This window comes from Oncorhynchus gorbuscha, linkage group LG16 (genome assembly GCF_021184085.1).
Source record: "Oncorhynchus gorbuscha isolate QuinsamMale2020 ecotype Even-year linkage group LG16, OgorEven_v1.0, whole genome shotgun sequence".
NCBI classification, from domain to species: domain Eukaryota; kingdom Metazoa; phylum Chordata; class Actinopteri; order Salmoniformes; family Salmonidae; genus Oncorhynchus; species Oncorhynchus gorbuscha.
The window spans coordinates 36,763,468-36,783,261 of NC_060188.1; the positions used below are offsets into that span (position 1 = coordinate 36,763,468).

The 19,794-nt window shown below is 42.5% G+C and overlaps 2 protein-coding genes across 2 annotated transcripts in view; one reads left to right on the top strand and one right to left on the bottom strand.

Moving 5' to 3' along the window:
• The window catches only part of sez6l2 (seizure related 6 homolog (mouse)-like 2), a 68,598-nt gene extending 49,863 nt beyond the window's left edge, over nucleotides 1-18,735 (bottom strand). The window contains 3 exon segments of the mRNA XM_046307209.1: nucleotides 16,017-16,145; nucleotides 16,538-16,614; nucleotides 18,291-18,735. Of these exon segments, the coding sequence (XP_046163165.1) occupies nucleotides 16,017-16,145; nucleotides 16,538-16,595 (187 nt within the window). The 5' untranslated portion in view covers nucleotides 16,596-16,614; nucleotides 18,291-18,735.
• Nucleotides 18,736-18,850: 115 nt separating this feature from the next.
• Nucleotides 18,851-19,794, top strand: part of asphd1 (aspartate beta-hydroxylase domain containing 1) — a 76,162-nt gene continuing 75,218 nt past the window's right edge. Inside the window, 1 exon segment of the mRNA XM_046307210.1 lies at nucleotides 18,851-19,135. The gene's annotated coding sequence lies outside the window, so the exon portion shown is untranslated.

Here is a 19,794-nt window from a genome sequence, read left to right on the forward strand (position 1 = left end):
GAGAGGATGACTTGCACTTTAGCAGTGATAAATTCATGAACTTCTTTGAGGAAAAGATTATGATTATTAGAAAGCAAATTACGGACTCCTCTTTAAACCTGCGTATTCCTCCAAACCTCAGTTGTCCTGAGTCTGCACAACTCTGCCAGGACCTAGGATCAAGAGAGACGCTTAAGTGTTTTAGTACTATATCTCTTGACACAATGATGAAAATAATCATGGCCTCTAAACCTTCAAGCTGTATACTGGACCCTATTCCAACTAAACTACTGAAAGAGCTGCTTCCTGTGCTTGGCCCTCCTATGTTGAACATAATAAACGGCTCTCTATCCACTGGATGTGTACCAAACTCACTAAAAGTGGCAGTAATAAAGCCTCTCTTGAAAAAGCCAAACCTTGACCCAGAAAATATAAAAAACTATCGGCCTATATCAAATCTTCCATTCCTCTCAAAGATTTTAGAGAAGGCTGTTGCGCAGCAACTCACTGCCTTCCTGAAGACAAACAATGTATACGAAATGCTTCAGTCTGGTTTTAGACCCCATCATAGCACTGAGACGGCACTTGTGAAGGTGGTAAATGACATTTTGATGGCATCGGACCGAGGCTCTGCATCTGTCCTCGTGCTCCTAGACCTTAGTGCTGCTTTTGATACCATCGATCACCACATTCTTTTGGAGAGATTGGAAACCCAAATTGGTCTACACGGACATGTTCTGGCCTGGTTTAGGTCTTATCTGTCGGAAAGATATCAGTTTGTCTCTGTGAATGGTTTGTCCTCTGACAAATCAACTGTACATTTCGGTGTTCCTCAAGGTTCTGTTTTAGGACCACTATTGTTTTCACTATATATTTTACCTCTTGGGGATGTTATTCGAAAACATAATGTAAACTTTCACTGCTATGCGGATGACACACAGCTGTACATTTCAATGAAACACGGTGAAGCACCAAAATTGCCCTCGCTAGAAGCATGTGTTTCAGACATAAGGAAGTGGATGGCTGCAAACTTTCTACTATTAAACTCGGACAAAACAGAGATGCTTGTTCTAGGTCCCAAGAAACAAAGAGATCTTCTGTTGAATCTGACAATTAATCTTAATGGTTGTACAGTCGTCTCAAATAAAACTGTGAAGGACCTCGGCGTTACTCTGGACCCTGATCTCTCTTTTGAAGAACATATCAAGACCATTTCGAGGACAGCTTTTTTCCATCTACGTAACATTGCAAAAATCAGAAACTTTCTGTCCAAAAATGATGCAGAAAAATTAATCCATGCTTTTGTCACTTCTAGGTTAGACTACTGCAATGCTCTATTTTCCGGCTACCCGGATAAAGCACTAAATAAACTTCAGTTAGTGCTAAATACGGCTGCTAGAATCCTGACTAGAACCAAAAAATTTGATCATATTACTCCAGTGCTAGCCTCTCTACACTGGCTTCCTGTCAAAGCAAGGGCTGATTTCAAGGTTTTACTGCTAACCTACAAAGCATTACATGGGCTTGCTCCTACCTACCTCTCTGATTTGGTCCTGCCGTACATACCTATACGTACGCTACGGTCACAAGACGCAGGCCTCCTAATTGTCCCTAGAATTTCTAAGCAAACAGCTGGAGGCAGGGCTTTCTCCTATAGAGCTCCATTTTTATGGAACGGTCTGCCTACCCATGTCAGAGACGCAAACTCGGTCTCAACCTTTAAGTCTTTACTGAAGACTCATCTCTTCAGTGGGTCATATGATTGAGTGTAGTCTGGCCCAGGAGTGGGAAGGTGAACGGAAAGGCTCTGGAGCAACGAACCGCCCTTGCTGTCTCTGCCTGGCCGGTTCCCCTTTTTCCACTGGGATTCTCTGCCTCTAACCCTGTTACGGGGGCTGAGTCACTGGCTTGCTGGGGCTCTCTCGTGCCGTCCCTGGGGGGGTGCGTCACCTGGGTGGGTTGATTCACTGTTGTGGTCGGCCTGTCTGGGTTTCCCCCCCCCCTTTGGGTTGTACCGTGTCGGAGATCTTTGTGGGCTATACTCGGCCTTGTCTCAGGATGGTAAGTTGGTGGTTGTAGATTTCCCTCTAGTGGTGTGGGGGCTGTGCTTTGGCAAAGTGGGTGGGGTTATATCCTTCCTGTTTGGCCCTGTCCGGGGTGTCCTCGGATGGGGCCACAGTGTCTCCTGACCCCTCCTGTCTCAGCCTCCAGTATTTATGCTGCAGTAGTTTATGTGTCGGGGGCTAGGGTCAGTTTGTTTATCTGGAGTACTTCTCCTGTCCTATTCGGTGTCCTGTGTAAATCTAAGTGTGCGTTCTCTAATTCTCTCCTTCTCTCCTTCTTTCTCTCTCTCGGAGGACCTGAGCCCTAGAACCATGCCCCAGGACTACCTGACATGATGACTCCTTGCTGTCCCCAGTCCACCTGGCCATGCTGCTGCTCCAGTTTCAACTGGCCTGGGCCCTAGGACCATGTCCCAGGACTACCTGACATGAGGACTCCTTGCTGTCCCCAGTCCACCTGGCCATGCTCCTGCTCCAGTTTCAACTGTTCTGCCTTACTATTATTCAACCATGCTGGTCATTTATGAACATTTGAACATCTTGGCCACGTTCTGTTATAATCTCCACCCGGCACAGCCAGAAGAGGACTGGCCACCCCACATATGCTCTCTCTAATTCTCTCTTTCTTTCTCTCTCTCGGAGGACCTGAGCCCTAGGACCGTGCCCCAGGACTACCTGACATGATGGCTCCTTGCTGTCCCCAGTCCACCTGACTGTGCTGCTGCTCCAGTTTCAACTGTTCTGCCTTATTATTATTTGACCATGCTGGTCATTTATGAACATTTGAACATCTTGGTCATTTTCTGTTATAATCTCTACCCGGCACAGCCAGAAGAGGACTGGCCACCCCACATAGCCCGGTTCCTCTCTAGGTTTCTTCCTAGGTTTTGGCCTTTCTAGGGAGTTTTTCCTAGCCACCGTGCTTTTACACCTGCATTGTTTGCTGTTTGGGGTTTTAGGCTGGGTTTCTGTACAGCACTTTGAGATATCAGCTGATGTACGAAGGGCTATATAAATAAATTTGATTTGATTTGATTTGATTTGATATGTGAAGTAACAATGTTTATTGTACCCACAGGGGCAAGAAAATGACAGGTCAAGGCAGGCAGGGGTCGACAATCTCAGAGTAGCAGCAAAGGTACAGGAAGGCAGGCAGGCTCAAGGTCAGGGACAGGCAGTGTTCAGTAATCCAGAGATGGAGCAAAGGTACAGGAAGGCAGGCAGGCTCAGGATTAGGAATGGGCAGAAGGGTCAGGGGGCAGGTACAAGGCCAGGACAGGCAAGGGTCAAAAACCAGGATGGCGAGAAAAAAATAGGCTGTGAAAAGACAGGAGATGACAGGTCGAACGCTGGTATGCTTGACAAACGAGACGAACTGGCACAGACAGAAACCACAGGTATAAATACCCAGAGGATAAGTGGGGAAGATGGGTGACACCTGGAGGGGATGGAGATAAGCACAAGGACAGGTGAAACAGATCTCCGACGTTCCATAAGGTGTATTTGTATCTGTTGTTTAAATCTGATTTTACTGCTTGCATCAGCTGCCTGATGTGGAATATAGTTCCATGTAGTCATGGCTCTATGTAGTACTGTGCACCTCCCATAGTCTGTTCTTGACTTGGGGATTGTGAAGAAACCTTTGGTGGCATGTCTTATATATAGGTGTCCGAGCTATGTACTAGTAGTTTAAAAAGACACCTCGGTGCATTCAGCCTGCCAACACTTCTTACATAAACAAGTACTAATGAAGTGAATCTCTCCTCCACTTTGAGCTATGAGAGATTGACATGCATATGATTTTTGTTAGCTCTCCGTGTACAATTAAGGGCCAGCCGTGCTGCCCTGTTCTAAGCAAATTGTAATATCCCGAGGTCCCTCTTTGTGGCACCCGATCACACGACTGAACAGTAGTCCAGGTGTGACAAAACTAGGGCCTGTAGGACCTACCTTGATAGTTTTGTTAACAAGGCAGAGCAGGGCTTTATTACGAACAGACTTTTCCCCATTTTAGCTATTGTTGTATCAACATGTTTTGACTATGACAGTTTACAATCCAGGGTTTTGTCACCTCAACTTAATCAATTTCAAGGTTTAGGTTTCAGTGAATGATTTATCTCAAATACAGTACTTATATGTTTTTGAAATATTTAGGATGAACTTATTTCTTGCCACCCTTCCTAAAACTAATTGCAGCTCTTTGTTAGGTGTTGCAATGATTTCCCTCGCTGTTATAGCTGACGTGTATTGTGTTGAGTCATCCGCATACATAGACTCACTGGCGGTACTCAAATCCAGTGGCATGTCATTAGTAGATTGAAAAAGTGAGGGGCTGCCCTGAGGAATTCCTGATTCTATCTGGATAGGCTTCCATTAAATAACACCCTCTGTGTTCTGTTAGACAGGTAACAAACATCAGAGCGCAATGTATGTTTGTTGTTATTGAATGCTGTCGAACGCTGAAACTGAACTAAAGACCTCGGGTTTAAAAGCTAACTGTGTTTTTATATACTTTTATTTTATTTTGAATCCTGTGGCTCTGTTGGCCTAAATTGCTGTGAGCGCTGCTATCTGTCCTGGGATCCTGCCAGATTCCGTATAGGGGGAGAGACTGCATAGCTGGCTCGGCGGTCTCAAATGGAGGCCGATATTGAACGTTTCCAACTTTGTTAAGGGACTATGTGGACCGCGTTGACTTTCAATGTAGCAACTGCTTTGCTTGCGGAAGACTACAGGAGCGAAGTAACTACTCTTAGTAAGCAAGAAAAAAACCTACATAAGCTACTGGGGAACCCACACCCACCTACTTTTTATTTTTCTTCCACCCCAATAGCCGGAAGCCGCTCTGGTCTGGTGGAAGTTTCATCATCGTATCGGCTCTCCACAGCCGACTGGCCGGTGCTAGGCAGGGTTCTACCCCTTCCCTATAGAACGGAGCTGATCTCGACCCAACCAACCAGTCATGGAGGTATGTCACTCGCCGTGTAAGTCGAAGAAGATGTCCTCTGGCAACGGGGGTCTCCGTGGAGATGTTGAGCCCAGAACTGCTAAAGACCAGAAACAGCTTTGCCGCCCTGGATCCAGAGGTTGTGGCGCCTTCGTCAGTGGTGGCTTCCCAATCAAGATCGGATCCGGAGGTACCTGCGTCTTCGGCTCTGTCTCTCTCTCTCCGGTGGCTTCTACCACGGGTTCAAATCCTCACCAGACCATGAGTCTGCCTGAGAGACCAGCCCATTCAAAATCACCAGCTATCATCATCGGCAGCTCTATGGTGAGAAACATCTCGGTCCCCAAAGCAAAAACCCTGTGCTACCCAGGAGCACGAATACAGGATAAAACAAGGCTGCTTCCGACTGTTCTACCACAGATGCCGGGAGCTGATACTGTCGTAATCCATGTGGGGTCAAACAACAACAGGAGGGCTAGCTCAGCGGGACCCCTTGGCAACATTCCGCTGAAAAGGCAGAGCTCGAAATTAAAAAATGTTTTTTTTTCTCAAATATGTAACTTTCATACATTCACAAGTGCAATACACCAAATTAAAGTTTAACTTCTTGTTAATCTACCCATCTTGTCCGATTTCAAAAAGACTTTACAGCAAAAGCACACCATATGATTATGTTAGGTCAGAGCCTAGTCACAAAAACACTCACAGCCATTTTCACAAAACTCACTGTATAACTTCTTATACACTGTATTAGGCCCAGCTTTTGGAACTTTGGTTCCTAGATATGGTTACTATATTGGGATCACTACATCCAATGGATTTGGATAATTCTTTAAAGCTAATTTCTGCAGCATTAACACATGTGCCCAAATAGATTCTAGGGATAGACTACAGACACCAGACCAGGCTCAGATCCCCTTGATTCCCTGGAAAAGGAAACCTAGGTTTCACGGAAAGAGATCAGGATGCCTTGAGAGGACCAGGCGACGAGTCGCTAATCTGTACTTGACTTCCATTCTGCTAGCTAACGTACAATCGCTGGAAAATAAATGGGACGAACTGAAAGCACGTATATCCTATCAACAGGACATGAAAAACTGTAATATCTTGTTTCACTGAGTCGTGGCTGAACGACAACATTCAGATTATACAGCTGGCGGGTTATACACTCTATCAGCAGGAGAGGACAGCAGCCTCTGGTAAGACACGCTGCGAGGACCTATGCATATATGTAAACAGCTGGTGGACGATATCTAAGGAAGTCTCAAGATTTGCTCACCTGAGGTAGAGTATCTCATGATAAGCTGTAGACCACACTAGCTACCTTGAGGGTTTATCTGTATTTTTCTTAGCTGTCTACATGCCACCACAGACCGAGGTTGGAACAAAAACTGCACTCAATGAGCTGTATTCCGCCATAAGCAAACAGGAAAACGCTCATCCAGAGGCGGTGCTCTTAGTGGCCGGGGACTTTAATGAAGGGAAACTTAAATCAGTTTTACCTCGTTTCTATCAGCATGTTAAATGTGCAACCAGAGGGAAAAATTCTAGACCACCTTTACTCCACACACAGATACGCGTACAAAGCTCTCCCTCGCCCTCCATTTGGTAAATCTGACCATAGTTCTATTCTCCTGATTCCTACTTCCTAAAAAAATTAAGCGGGTAGCACCAGTGACTCTGTCTATAAAAAAATAGTCAGATGAAGCAGATGCTAAACTCCAGGACTGTTTTGCTAGCACAGACTGGAATATGTTTCGGGATTATTCCGATGGCATTGAGGAGCACACCACATCAGTCACCGGCTTTATCAATAAGTGCAGCGAGGACATCATCCCCACAGTGACAGTGCATACATACCCCAACCAGAAGCCATGGATTACAGGTAACATTCACACTGAGCTAAAGGGTAGAGCTGCCACTTTCAAGGAGTGGGGCTCTAACCCGGAAACGTATAAGAAATCCCGCTATGCCCTGCGACGAACCATCAAACAGCCAAAGCGTCAATACAGGGCTAAGATTGAATCATACTACACATCATACAACGCTAGTTGGATGTGGCAGGGCTTGCAAACTATTACAGACTACAAAGGGAAGCACACCGCACCAACAGATCCTGGACTTCCTGACGGGCTGCCCCCAGGTGGTAAGGGTAGGTAACAACACATCCGCCACGCTGATCCTCAACACGGGGGCCCCTCTGGGGTGCGTGCTTTGTCCCCTTGTGTACTCGCTGTTCACTCATGACTGCACCAAGAAAGTTGTGAAGAGAGTACGATAAAACCTATGCCCCGTCAGGAGACTGAAACGATTTCGCATGGGTCCTCAGATCCTCACAAGGTTTACCACCATCGAGAGCATCCTGATGGGTTGCATCACTGCCTGGTAATGGCAATTGTTCGACCTCCGACTGCAAGGCACTACAGAGTGTAGTGTGTACGGCCCAGTACATCACTGTGGCCAAGCTTCCTGCCACCCAGGACATCTTTACCAGGCGGTGTCAGAGGAAGTACCTAAAAATTGTCAAAGACTTCAGCCATAGACTGTTCTCTCTGCTACCGCACTAAAAGCAGTACCGGAGCACCAAGTCCAGGTCCAAGAGGCTTCTAAAACAGCTTCTAACCCCAAGCCATAAGACTCCTGAACAGCTAATCAAATAGCTACCCAGACTATTTGCATTGCCCCCTCCCTCTCACCCCACTATGTTGCTGCTACTCTGATATTATCTATGCATAGCCAATTTAATAACTCTACCTACATGCACATAATTACCTCGACACCGGTGCCCCCGCAAATTGACACATTGACTCTGTACCAGTACCCCCTGTCTATATCCCCGCTATTGTTATTTACTGCCTCTCTTTAATTATTTTCTATTTTTTCTTATTTTTTTTAGCTTTATTTAACTAGGCAACTCAGTTAAGAACAAATTCTTATTTTCAATGAAGGCCTAGGAACAGTGGGTTAACTGTCTGTTCAGTGGCAGAACGACAGATTTGTACCTTGACAGCTCGGGGATTTGAATTTACAACCTTTCGATTACTAGTCCAACGCTCTAATCACTAGGCTACCTTGCCACCCCTAATCTTATCTCTTACTTTTTTTTCATGTATTTTCTTAAAACTTCATAGTTTGTTTAGGGCTTGTAAGTTAGCATATCACTCATTTGATGATTTAATTCCTGTGCAACCTGTGTAACAACCCTGGCAGGTTGACTGATAACCTGAACGAGGTTGCAGGCACTAGTTACAGTTTGAAGCTTTTTATTGAGTGTGCAGCTTGATGAAAGCCGGAAAATATTTAAAATCACCCAGAAAATATACCTCTGTTTATATCTCATACGTTATCCAGATACTAACTGTTTGCACTTGGTGGTCTATAGCAGCTTCCCACCCAAATGGGCTTTAGGTGAGGCAGACGAACCTGTAGCCATCATAGTTCAACTGTATTTAACATTAGATCATGAGGGGCACTCAGATCAAAACTGCCATCGATGCGGCTCTGGATGGTGTCCGAGCCGCTGCGGATGAACATGGGCGCCAACTTGACGGCTTTGAACTAGATCTGTATAACTTCAGATTAAAACGGTCACCTGTCTGAGCTCCGAAAACCAAAAGCTGATTGACAAGATAGATAACCTGGAATCCCATTCTCACCGTTGCAATCTTTGGGTTGTTGGTATACCAGAGAAACTACTCAGTTAAGTTCATGTCAGACTTCTTCGCGGAGGTGCTAGGTCCGGCCATCATTCCCTCACCCCCGAAGCTGGACCAAGCATTGGCCCATCTCCAGCGGGAGGAGACGACAACTCCAAGTCAATAGTGTTTATCGTCCGTTTTCAGTACTACCGTGACAAGGAACGTATCCTTCAGAGGCAAGGCAGAGACCAGCTACACTTCTGCGGACACAAGGTGTTCATCTTTCCTGGCCTCAGCACGAGTGTCACCAAGAAAAGGGCTAAATTCCTCAATGTGAAACGCAACCTTCATGAAAAGAATGTGAAATTCTCGCTTCCCTGCTAGTCTCCAAGTTGAACATGCCAGGGGGAAGCTACAGTTTGACTCCCACGAGGATGCCCCGAGTTGGTTCGACAGTCATTTCTGAGCCGTATCTTGAATCTATGACCTACTCCTTTGCCAGGTAGCATGCATAGCCTAGCCTACCCTCCAAGTCGAAAGTGTGTTTACATTTTTACGGCAGGGCCTTTTTCACCACGTTGCCATTCCTTTTTTTACTCTGCAGAAACACTATATAACTATGATAAAAATGACTAACATGTTTGGGAGGTCCTTTTTATTTGGCTAAATGGCTAGCGTAGTAATGCATGGCTAAAATTCCAGGCTTTTGCAGAGCTTTCCTTTTTTTGATTTTTGATTTAGATACTCACTGGAGGACTTTTAAACCACTTTATTACACCCAATTGATCATTCGTACATGTACAGACACTCAGCCCCTTTTCTTTTTTGTAACAGGGTAACATACTGCGGGACACTTATTTTGCCATCCTTAACACACATTGTACATGTTGCACTGATTGAAGACTCCCTGACTCAGCACCGTTCCGTTTGACTGTTATGGGGTTTTTGTTATCTGTTGACCTATTTTACCATTTTGTGAATGCCTTTTTAAATATATTTCACGACTCACTACTATGGAGCCTCTCTGCGTTTGGATAGGGAGGTTTTCTGTTTATATGCACCGAAGCTGCGCAAACTTCAATCTGCTGTCTCAATTCGCTGGGGAAGGAGACTTTGGGTTTGGGTAGGAGGGGAGGGTGAGTGACCTTTTTTGGTCCTATTTGTATTTTTTATAATAGTTTTTGGGTGCTTTATTCATCAGTTTTCTCTTATCTTTGCAAATGCTTGGTCTGTTTTCACACCTTTTGTTTCACTCATATTGTGGATGGCTAACAATGCTAATAATAGTCCTATTGAAATAGGCAGGCCTAATCCTATAAGGTTTTTATCTTGGAATAATAAAACAATGAATTATCGAGGTCTAGGGTCTTCTCCCATTTGAAAAGCTAAAAGCAGATGTGATATTTTTACATGAGACCCATATACGAATTAAAGATCACTCAAGGCTCAAAACTCCAGGTTCAATCAGGTTTTCCATTCAGACTTTAACTCCAAAGCCGGAAGGGTTGCAATTTTGGTTAGTAAAATAATACATTTCTCTACTACTAATGTTATTTTAGACAGTAATGGTAGATATTTAATCATAACTGGCAACATTTGGCACACACCTGTAGTATTGGTCAATGTACACTACCCCGTTTGGGGTCACTTAGAAATGTCCTTGTTTTTGAAAGAAAAGCATTTTTTGTCCATTAAAATAACATAAAATTGACCAGAAATACAGTGTTGACATTGTTAATGTTGTAAATTAATATTGTAACTGGAAACGGTTGATTTTTAATGGAATATCTACACAGGCTTACAGAGGCCCATTATCAGCAACCATCACTCCTGTGTTCCAATGGCACGTTGTGTTAGCTAATCCAAGTTCATCATTTTAAAAAGGCTAATTGATCATTAGAAAACCCTTTTGCAATTATGTTAGCACAGCTGAAAACTGTTGTACTGGTTAAAGAAGCAATAAAACTGGCCTGGAGCATCTGGAGCATCAGCATTTGTGGGTTTGATTACAGGCTCAAAATGGCCAGAAACAAAAACTTTCTTCTGAAACTCAGTCTATTCTTGTTCTAAGAAATGAAGGCAATTCCATGCGAGAAATTGCCAAGAAACTGAAGATCTCGTACAATGCTGTGTACTACTCCCTTCACAGAAGGCGCTAAGCAGAATAGAAAGAGGAGTGGGAGGCCCCGGTGCACAACTGAGCAACAAGACAACTACATTTGTGTCTAGTTTGAGAAACAGACGTCTCACAAGTCCTCACCTGGCAGCTTCATTAAATAGTACCCGCAAAACACCAGTCTCAACGTCAACAGTGAAGAGGCGACTCCGGGATGCTGGCCTTCTAAGCAGAGTTCCTCTGTCCAGTGTCTGTTCTTTTGCCAATCTTAAATCTTGTATTTTTATTGGCCAGTCTGTGATATGGCTTTTTCTTTGCAACTCTGCCTAGAAGGCAATCATCCCGGAGTCGCCTCTTCACTGTTGACATTATTCTTCTAATTTAAACAAAACTCGGGAAGCTAAACTTGAAGAACTCTCTAAAGCCATCCTTGACTTAGACCACCAATATGCCTTGACGCCATCACCAGGGCTATATAAGCAACGTTTGAATTTACAATCTGAATTTGTCCACTATAGAAAAAGAATGGTTACTATATTGCATTCACGTGTTAGCTACTATGAACATGGCGACAGGGCAAGTCGTCTGCTCGCACACCAATTAAAATGCAGTGCTGCAACCCGTCTGATCCCAAAATGAAAGATTCCTCTCATAGGATGATTTCTGACCCTACGGGGATCAATGACACGTTTAAGTCTTTCTATTCCTCCCTGTATACGTCTGCATTTCCATCAGATACTGCCAATATGACTACATTTTTGGGTGAACTGGAGACTCTCACAGTTGAGGCTGAAACTGCAGATGATCTTGATTCTCCTCTCATCCTTGAATAAGTTATTCAGTCTATCAAGTCAATGCAGAGCAGCAAAACTCCAGGGCCTGATGGGTTTCCAACTGAGTTATTTAAGAAATTCCAAATTCCCAATCAATTCAGCAGCGCTATAGCTCCAGCAGTCAGACTTGGATTTTCAGCTTAGCCGCTCTGGTTTCAAATATCTTGGAGTGAATGTAACTTGTTCCTTACATCCCCACCTTACCACTATCACTTATAGGAAGGATTAATGCTGTAAAAATGAACAGTTTACCCAAGTTCCGTGATCTATTTTCAATCTAGGCCGTCATTGTAAATAAGAATTTGTCCTTAACTGATTTGCCTAGTTAAATAAAAGGTTAAATAAAAAAATGTAAAATACATTTAAAAAAAGATTAACCTATTGTTTTTAGCAAAGTGCTTTTTAAAGTCAATCAAATCAGGCTGCACAACCACGTTTTTCTGTGGAGGAAAGGTACCCAGAGTCAGTAGATCTTTACTTCAGAGATGCAAGTTTAGTGGAGGACTTGCACTACCCAACTTTTTATACCATTACTGGGCAGACAACTTTCAGAAATTGCCATTCTGGTTACATACTCCAGGTGCCACCTAGAGGCACATTCTTGTATTTCTGCTTCTCTTCCTGCTATACTCTGCTCCTCTCCCAGCATCCCCCTCTCGCTATACTGGCAATCCTGTAGTGCTTTACACACTTTTACCACACTTTCCACACCAGTTTTGAAGGCATTTTAAATTCTCCTCTGCATCTACTATGGGTCCTATTGATAAGAATCACTTACTCCCTAATAGATAATGCTTTATCTTACTGGACAAGGAAAGACTTATATGTAGAATATATGGATTTTTTTCTAGTTATCCCAACGTGCCCTCTAAATACTCTTTGCATCCATCACACTTTTTCTGTTACCTTCAAATTAGGCATTGTGTCTCCCCCCATATTGGCTGGTTTCCCTGCTCCACGCCCTTGCAAACCCTGGGATGGCATATTGACTCTATTACCCCGAGAGAAAGCAGTCATTTCTCTGATCAATCTGTGTATCATGTCATTGGACAAACATTCCACCAACAAAACTAAATCTGCTTGGGAACGGGAAATGGGTGTTGAATTTACATGAGTGTTGGGATGAGGCGATTGATAAAGTACAATCCAGATTGTCTGAAATATATCCAAATGTAAATGATGAGTGTGATAGATGTCTCACCATGTGACCTTAGTCACATATTAATGTAATGCTCTAAACTACAAAATTACTGGGATTCTATTTTTAAAATGGTGTTTGAAATTAACCTGCAGCCATGTCCCTTGATAGCTGTTTTTGTATTCCAGAATACTTGTTCTCCTTGGACGCCAAACATGCTGATGTTGCTGCTTTTACATCCTTATTAGCTCGACAGATTTATTTTCCAGTGGAAGTCTGCTCAGCAGCCCCCCTCTACTTCTTAATGGCTAAATGATGTAATGTTCTTCCTAAAGCTTGAGAAAATTAAGTATTCTCTTAGGTGTTCCACTGATACATTTATTAGAAAATGGCAACCATTTATATCATACTTCAATTGCTTGCAGAGGCTCCCCTCTGATGAGATGCTTTAAGGTTTCCCAGTAGGTATTTCCAGTGGTCATTACATAATAGGTACAGTCATCAATATAATGCTATCCAGTCCAAGCAAGTTTGTCAAAGGTTTACTAATAATTTATTTACTTATTTATTTCTGATGCTCCACTTTTTTGGATGTGCTGTGTGGAGGGAGGAAGGAAGGTTGGGATATGGGCAAATCTTTATACTTACATTGACAGTATTGGCCGTCATTGTAAATAATAATTAGTTCTTAACTGACTTGTCTAGTTAAATAAATGTGGAAAAAATAAAATACATTGATGTATATTTTGCAAAACTTATATATATATACCATTTTTATAAATTAATTTGCACATGATACCCCATAATGACAAAGTGAAAACAGGTGACAGAGCTCTAGAGTTCCTCTGTGGAGATGGGACAACCATCTCTGCAGCACTCCACCAATCAGTGGCCAGATGGAAGCCACTCTTCAGTAAAAGCACATAACAGCACGCTTGGAGTTTGCCAAAAGGCATCTAAATCATCTCAGACCATGAGAAACAAGATTCTCTGGTCTGATGAAACCAAGTTTGAACGCTTTGGCCTGAATGCCAAGCGTCACATAGCTGTGCAGCAATGCTCCCCATCCAACCTGACAGAGTTTGAGAGGATCTGCAGAGAAGAATGGGAGAAACTCCAAATACAGTTGTGCCAAACTTGCTGCGTCATACCCAAGAAAGCTCGAGGCTGTAACAGCTGCCAAAAGTGCTTCAACAAATTACTGAGTAAAGGGTCTAAATACTCTAAAAACATTTCTAGAAATCTGTTTTTGCTTTGTCATTATGGGGTATTGTGTGTAGATAATGGAGGAAAAAAACAATTTAATACATTTTAGAGGCTGTAACGTAACAAAATGTGCAAATGGCAAGGGGTCTGAATACTTTCCGAATGCACTGTACATACACTGAACAAAAATATAAACGCAACATGCAACAATTTGAATGCTTTTACTGAGTTACAGTTCATTTAAGGAAATCAGTCAATTGAAATAAATTCCTTAGGCCCCAATCTATGTATAACACATGACTGGGATTACAGATAGGCATCTGTTGGTCACAAATACCTTTAAAAAAAGGTAGGGGCGGAGATCAGAAAACCAGTTAGTATCTAATGTGACCACCATTTGCCTCATGCAGTCTCCTTCGCATTGAGTTGATCAGGAGGTTGATTGTGGCTTGTAGAATGTTGTCCCACTCATCTTCAATGACTGTGCGAAGTTGCTGGATATTGGCAGGAACTGGAACACTGTCGTACACATATATACATATATCCAGAGCATCCCAAACATGCTCAATGGGTGACATGTTTAGTGAGTATGCAGGCCATGGAAGATCTGGAACATGTTTAGCTTGCAGGAATTATGTACAGATCCTTGCGACATGGGGCCTTGCATTATCATGCAGAAATATGAGGTTGTGGCGCGCGGATGAATGGCACGACAATAGGCCTCAGGATCTTGTCACAGTATCTCAGTGCATTCAAATTGCCAATCGATAAAATGCAATTGTGTTCGTTGGCCATAGCTCATGCCTGCCCATACCATAACCCCACCGCCACCATGGGGCACTCTGTTCACAATGTTGACATCAGCAAACCACTCGCCCACACGGCGCCATACACGTGGTTTGCGGTTGTGACGTTGGGAGCGGCTTATGGTACAGAAATTAACCTTATATTCTCTGCCAATAGCTCTTTTGGACATTCTTGCAGTCAGCATGCCAATTGCACACTCCCTCAGAACTTCAGAAATCTGTAACATTGTGTTGTGTGGCAAACTGCACATTTTAGTGTGGCCTTTTACTGTCCCCAGCCAGCACAAGGTGCACAACGTTGCTGCGCAGCTATTTTCGGGTCTCTCCAGAGATGTTCGATCAGGTTCAAGTCCAAATTTACGTACACATGGTCTGTGGCACCTTGTGCTGTATAAACAGCTTCTTGACATGTCACACCTTTCACGTGAATGGATTATCTTGGCAAAGGAGAAATGCTCAACAACAGGGATGTCAACAAATTTGTACACACAATTTGAGAGAAAGAATCTTTGCGTGCGTGTGAAACATTTCTGGTATTTTTCATTTCTGCTCATGAAACATGGGACCAACACTTTACATGTTTCGTTTCTTTTTTGGCAGGGGTGGCCTCACTCGAGGTCTCAACTTACTGTTGAGAGTTAGAATTGTGGAATACACAAGGTGCAATTTCAAAATATGGTTTTGCATCAGCAGTTTTCTCTTGTGATGTCAGTCACTGAAGGTCACTCATGTCAGCTAACATTTTTTAGGTACCTAAACTTCTAGTAATAATGGTTGAAATACCAACCGGGGGGGCCCACGTTGATAACAAATCACTTAGTCAGATATCATATTTAAAAAATGCTAACATTTCTCCACAACCTATGGCAAAATGAGTAGAATTGCATGAAATGATTTATAAGATGTATACATTTTCTCAACACCCCATGGCAAAATGTGTAGAATGGCAGGAAATGAACTGTACATCTTAATTTCACTTAGGGCCCCAAAAGGACTGCATGTGTGAGTCTTTTGTGGCCCCCACCCCATCAAAGTTACTCATCCCTGATTTAAACATGCACAGTTTTGTCATGAGTGTGCTGATTGGTCCGCATCGTGGCCCCCACCTAGCCTACACCACTAATGCCATCGTGATTCTATTTAAGCAGTTGGTTTAGGTATATTTGAAAAATGGTTTTACAAATAAAAATATAGTATTATTGTTATTTTTATTATTAATGAGTAGTAGCATATGAATGAATATCAGTACTGATATAATAATCTAAAACTGCTACTGGTGAGCTATGCTACCTGTATCAACTGGGGCAAGGCCCAGGTACTCCTTACTCAGAAGGGCTGCATGGATCAGCTTGCCCAATGGATGGGGACCAGGACTTGCTGTGGGAGGAGCCTCAGGGTCAGAGGTCACAAAGCTCAAGCCTAAGAGGAAAGAGATATATAATGAATTTACTTCAGAGGAAATGGAGGAATTTAAACTATTTTTTTAAATTCAAGAAACATCTGTCACAAGAAACATTTCTGCATCTCTCTCTCTCACACTTGTGCTGAGCGATTGGAGCGTAAATGATACAAAGACTGGACAAGTTTAGCCGCGCAATGGATTATGATTATTGTAGTTAATTATCACATTTTCTACAGTAAACTATATATATATATAGAACATGTTCTATATAGAATAGAACATTGGCCTGTTGGAAACTACAACTCCCAAGCACAGTTCGGGCATATGATCTGATTTATCTCTAGAGAAACTGCAGAAAAATAACCAACATTAATCGCTCAGCACTATCTCACACACACACACACACTACCTGTAGTTAGGTGGAGGATGGTGACAGATAGTCTCACAGCAAGAACTGTAGACACCATGGTTTAGTATCAGAACAGCCTGACAGAGAGGGGAGGGAAACAGAAGTGGGGAGGGAAAGAGATTGTAAGGAAGGAAAGAAGAGCAGATACAACCTAAGTGATTCCTTACTGCAGTATTGTACTTTATCAATCAGAACAACAGCACCAGCAACTACACTGATCATATATTAAAAACCTAAGCTTTAGAAGCAGGGGTGTCAACATACGGAGGGGGTCCAATCCGGCTCGCAGGTGGAGTAAAAATATTTCAACAGGCAAGAAATATAACCAATTTCAGTGCAGCCCTTTGACACCCCTGTTTTAGAGAGACAGATATTCAAATGTGCAGTCTTGGATCTGGGAATCTGTTCAATGGTAATTTACATTTTTGATTCGTAAAGAATATCACATACAAATGAGCTTAGCCCAACTGTCTTACTCCATCATAAGCCAAAGGTTATATTTCTCCCTCCATTGTTTACAAACAATAAACAAACAAGGTATAGCTTAAATGTTTAAACATGTTTACTTATTTTATTTCACTTTATTTAACCAGGCAAGTAAATTAAGAACAAATTCTACATTTACAAAATGTTTATTAGGGAGGGTTACATTTCCCCAACCCATCCATCCCTAATGTACAAACCCCTCTCAAATTCAAAGATAAATTAATGTAATCCAGGTGATAGTTTATAACATGTATTTACATTTGTTCATGCTATTGTTTATGTAAACAATGGGGTAAAGTAACTTATTTTAGGTTATGATAGGGTAGGCTAAACTTGCTCCCGAGTGGCGCAGCTGTCTAAGGTACTGCATCTCAATGCTATATGCAACACTACAGACACCCTGGTCCGAATTCAGGCTGTATCACAACCGGCCGTGATTGGCAGTCCGATAGGACGGCGCACAATTGGCCCATCGTTGTCCGGGTTTGGCCGGTGTAGGCGTCACTGTAAATAAGAATTGTGCTAAGCTTAAGATACATATAAATTCTATCAATGGGTATATCAAGCATTTCAATGTCATTGAACATATCCCCATATCCCATTTTGTATCTTTAAACCTACAATAAAAGTGCCTTGGTAAAGGTAAAATTGCTCAAAACGTGATATTATCAGTAGTGCAGCATTATCATTGGTGCTTTTTATTGTTGTCTTCCACCAATGTCTCATCATATAAATCTATCTCGCAATATAAGATAAAGAGGAAAAGGCTAACACATTTCAGATTGTGAACACGTATTTACATTATGCGGGTCCTAAGGCCCAAGGGGGTTTCGATCCATGGTCGTATGATATGCCTTCTGTGCTGTCACGGTCACTCAGATCTAAAATACTGTAATAGAGATCATATATCTGTATAGTTACATTAAACTAAACATGATAGGCCTCATAGAATAGGCCTATCATGTTAAGTTATGCATCGCAGGAGAATGTTTAATTACTTCATGCTTTCAATGGCGTTCCGTTTTCTTTTTCAAAATATCCACCAAATCATTCTATTTGCCCGATAACCACGCTCACCGGACGGCTATAAAAAATGAATAGGCCTAATTTGTATTTGCGTCAGAGAAAATCAGGAGTATTTTTTTTGGTTGGTTTAAGATTTCAATGCAGGTAGCGTTTGTTGTGCAATGTGATGGATTAGAAAAAGAGACCTGCGCTTATTATTAGGCCTATGCGTAATAGTTAGCAGCGAGGCAAGCATACGTACCTGGAAAATCACGTCCTGATCTATTCCCTTATTATTATGCGCTTCTCTTACACACCGGAATTCGCGTTTCAGTCAAAAATCGGGCTATTGTTGGTTGAGCTACGTTCTCTTTTACAGCGTTCCTTCGAGTCCCTTACGTAAAATACCAGCGCTGATGCTGCACATGAAATGTGTTTAAATTATAATTTGCTCCCACACGGCCCTGCTCTTTGTGTGAGTATGCAGAGCGCTTTGTGACTACACCCCTCCAATATCCTAATCACTACAATTGATCTTCCCAAATATGTGTAAAGGTATCCTGCTGTCTTCTGACTCCGCTCCCCCCTTTCTCGTTGATGGTGTGTCTATACGCCTCTCTCTCTTATTTCTAGGCCCTGGAGCGAGCGGGTGGGTGGAACGCTGGTAGCTGGTTCTACCTGTATGGTTGAAGCGTTGGCGTGTGTGAGGGCATTTAAATCGGGAGTCATAGCTCACAGATGCGCCCTGGTGGATGTTCGCAGATTTGCATGAACTTGGTTCTCTTGGCGAAGAGCTGTACACCAACAGTGCTGAAACAGCAACACACATCTAAAAGCCCAGGCTAGAGATTGGATAGCATGCAACATTTAAACTAAGATTGCTTATACCAAGCTAATTAGAATACAAAAATATATTTCACTTCAATTGACCAGACGATAAATAAATAAGTCTAAAATAATTTACCCTTCGGTATTTTCCGTAAAGGAGGACATTATACTCTGGCGCTTTGCGGAAACATCGAATGCGGAACAAATTGTATCGAGTTGCACCGGCGCAGCCCATCAAGACAGATAGACAGTGAAGCACAGAAAAAAAGAGGGACAGTGGTGAGTCATTAGGCTACAATTAAAATGTATTAGGATCCCCGCATGCACGCATACCAGATACCTTTTAAATGATAGCCTAGAAATTAACTTATATATTTAGATGTCGACTATTGTCAGAATAAATAGCCTAGGCTACTCAATGCTTTGTCCACCCCCTCTCTATATTTGGACATTATCCCAGGAACGCTTACAATGATTGTTATCGACAAAAATACAAGTGAAAGGCTGTGATGGAAGTATCTGCGCAGTTTTGCTATGTTGTCAATATGTTTACTGAAATGTGCGCTGACGATGATACCTTGTTAATGCACCGGAGGGGACAGTTCTAGGGTGTGCTTTTTGTGTAAGCCAAAAAAGACCTTCGCTCATACAGTAAATCCTGTAAACGCGGGATACTGAATCTAATAGGCCTATGTATTTGGATGTGTGCAAGATTGTAAAACTCATTTTAGACCAATTATAATATGATTCCTCAACTGCTATTTCCCCCCCTTTATTTTATCAGGGCGTCATACTGAGACCAAGGTCTATTTTACAGATGAGCCCTAATTTACATAAATTGTAGAAAATACACACATCAAAAATATAAATACGAAATGCAAGCAGAAAGTAAAAAACGGTCATACAAAACAAACACATTCATAAGTAACAAGGTCCTC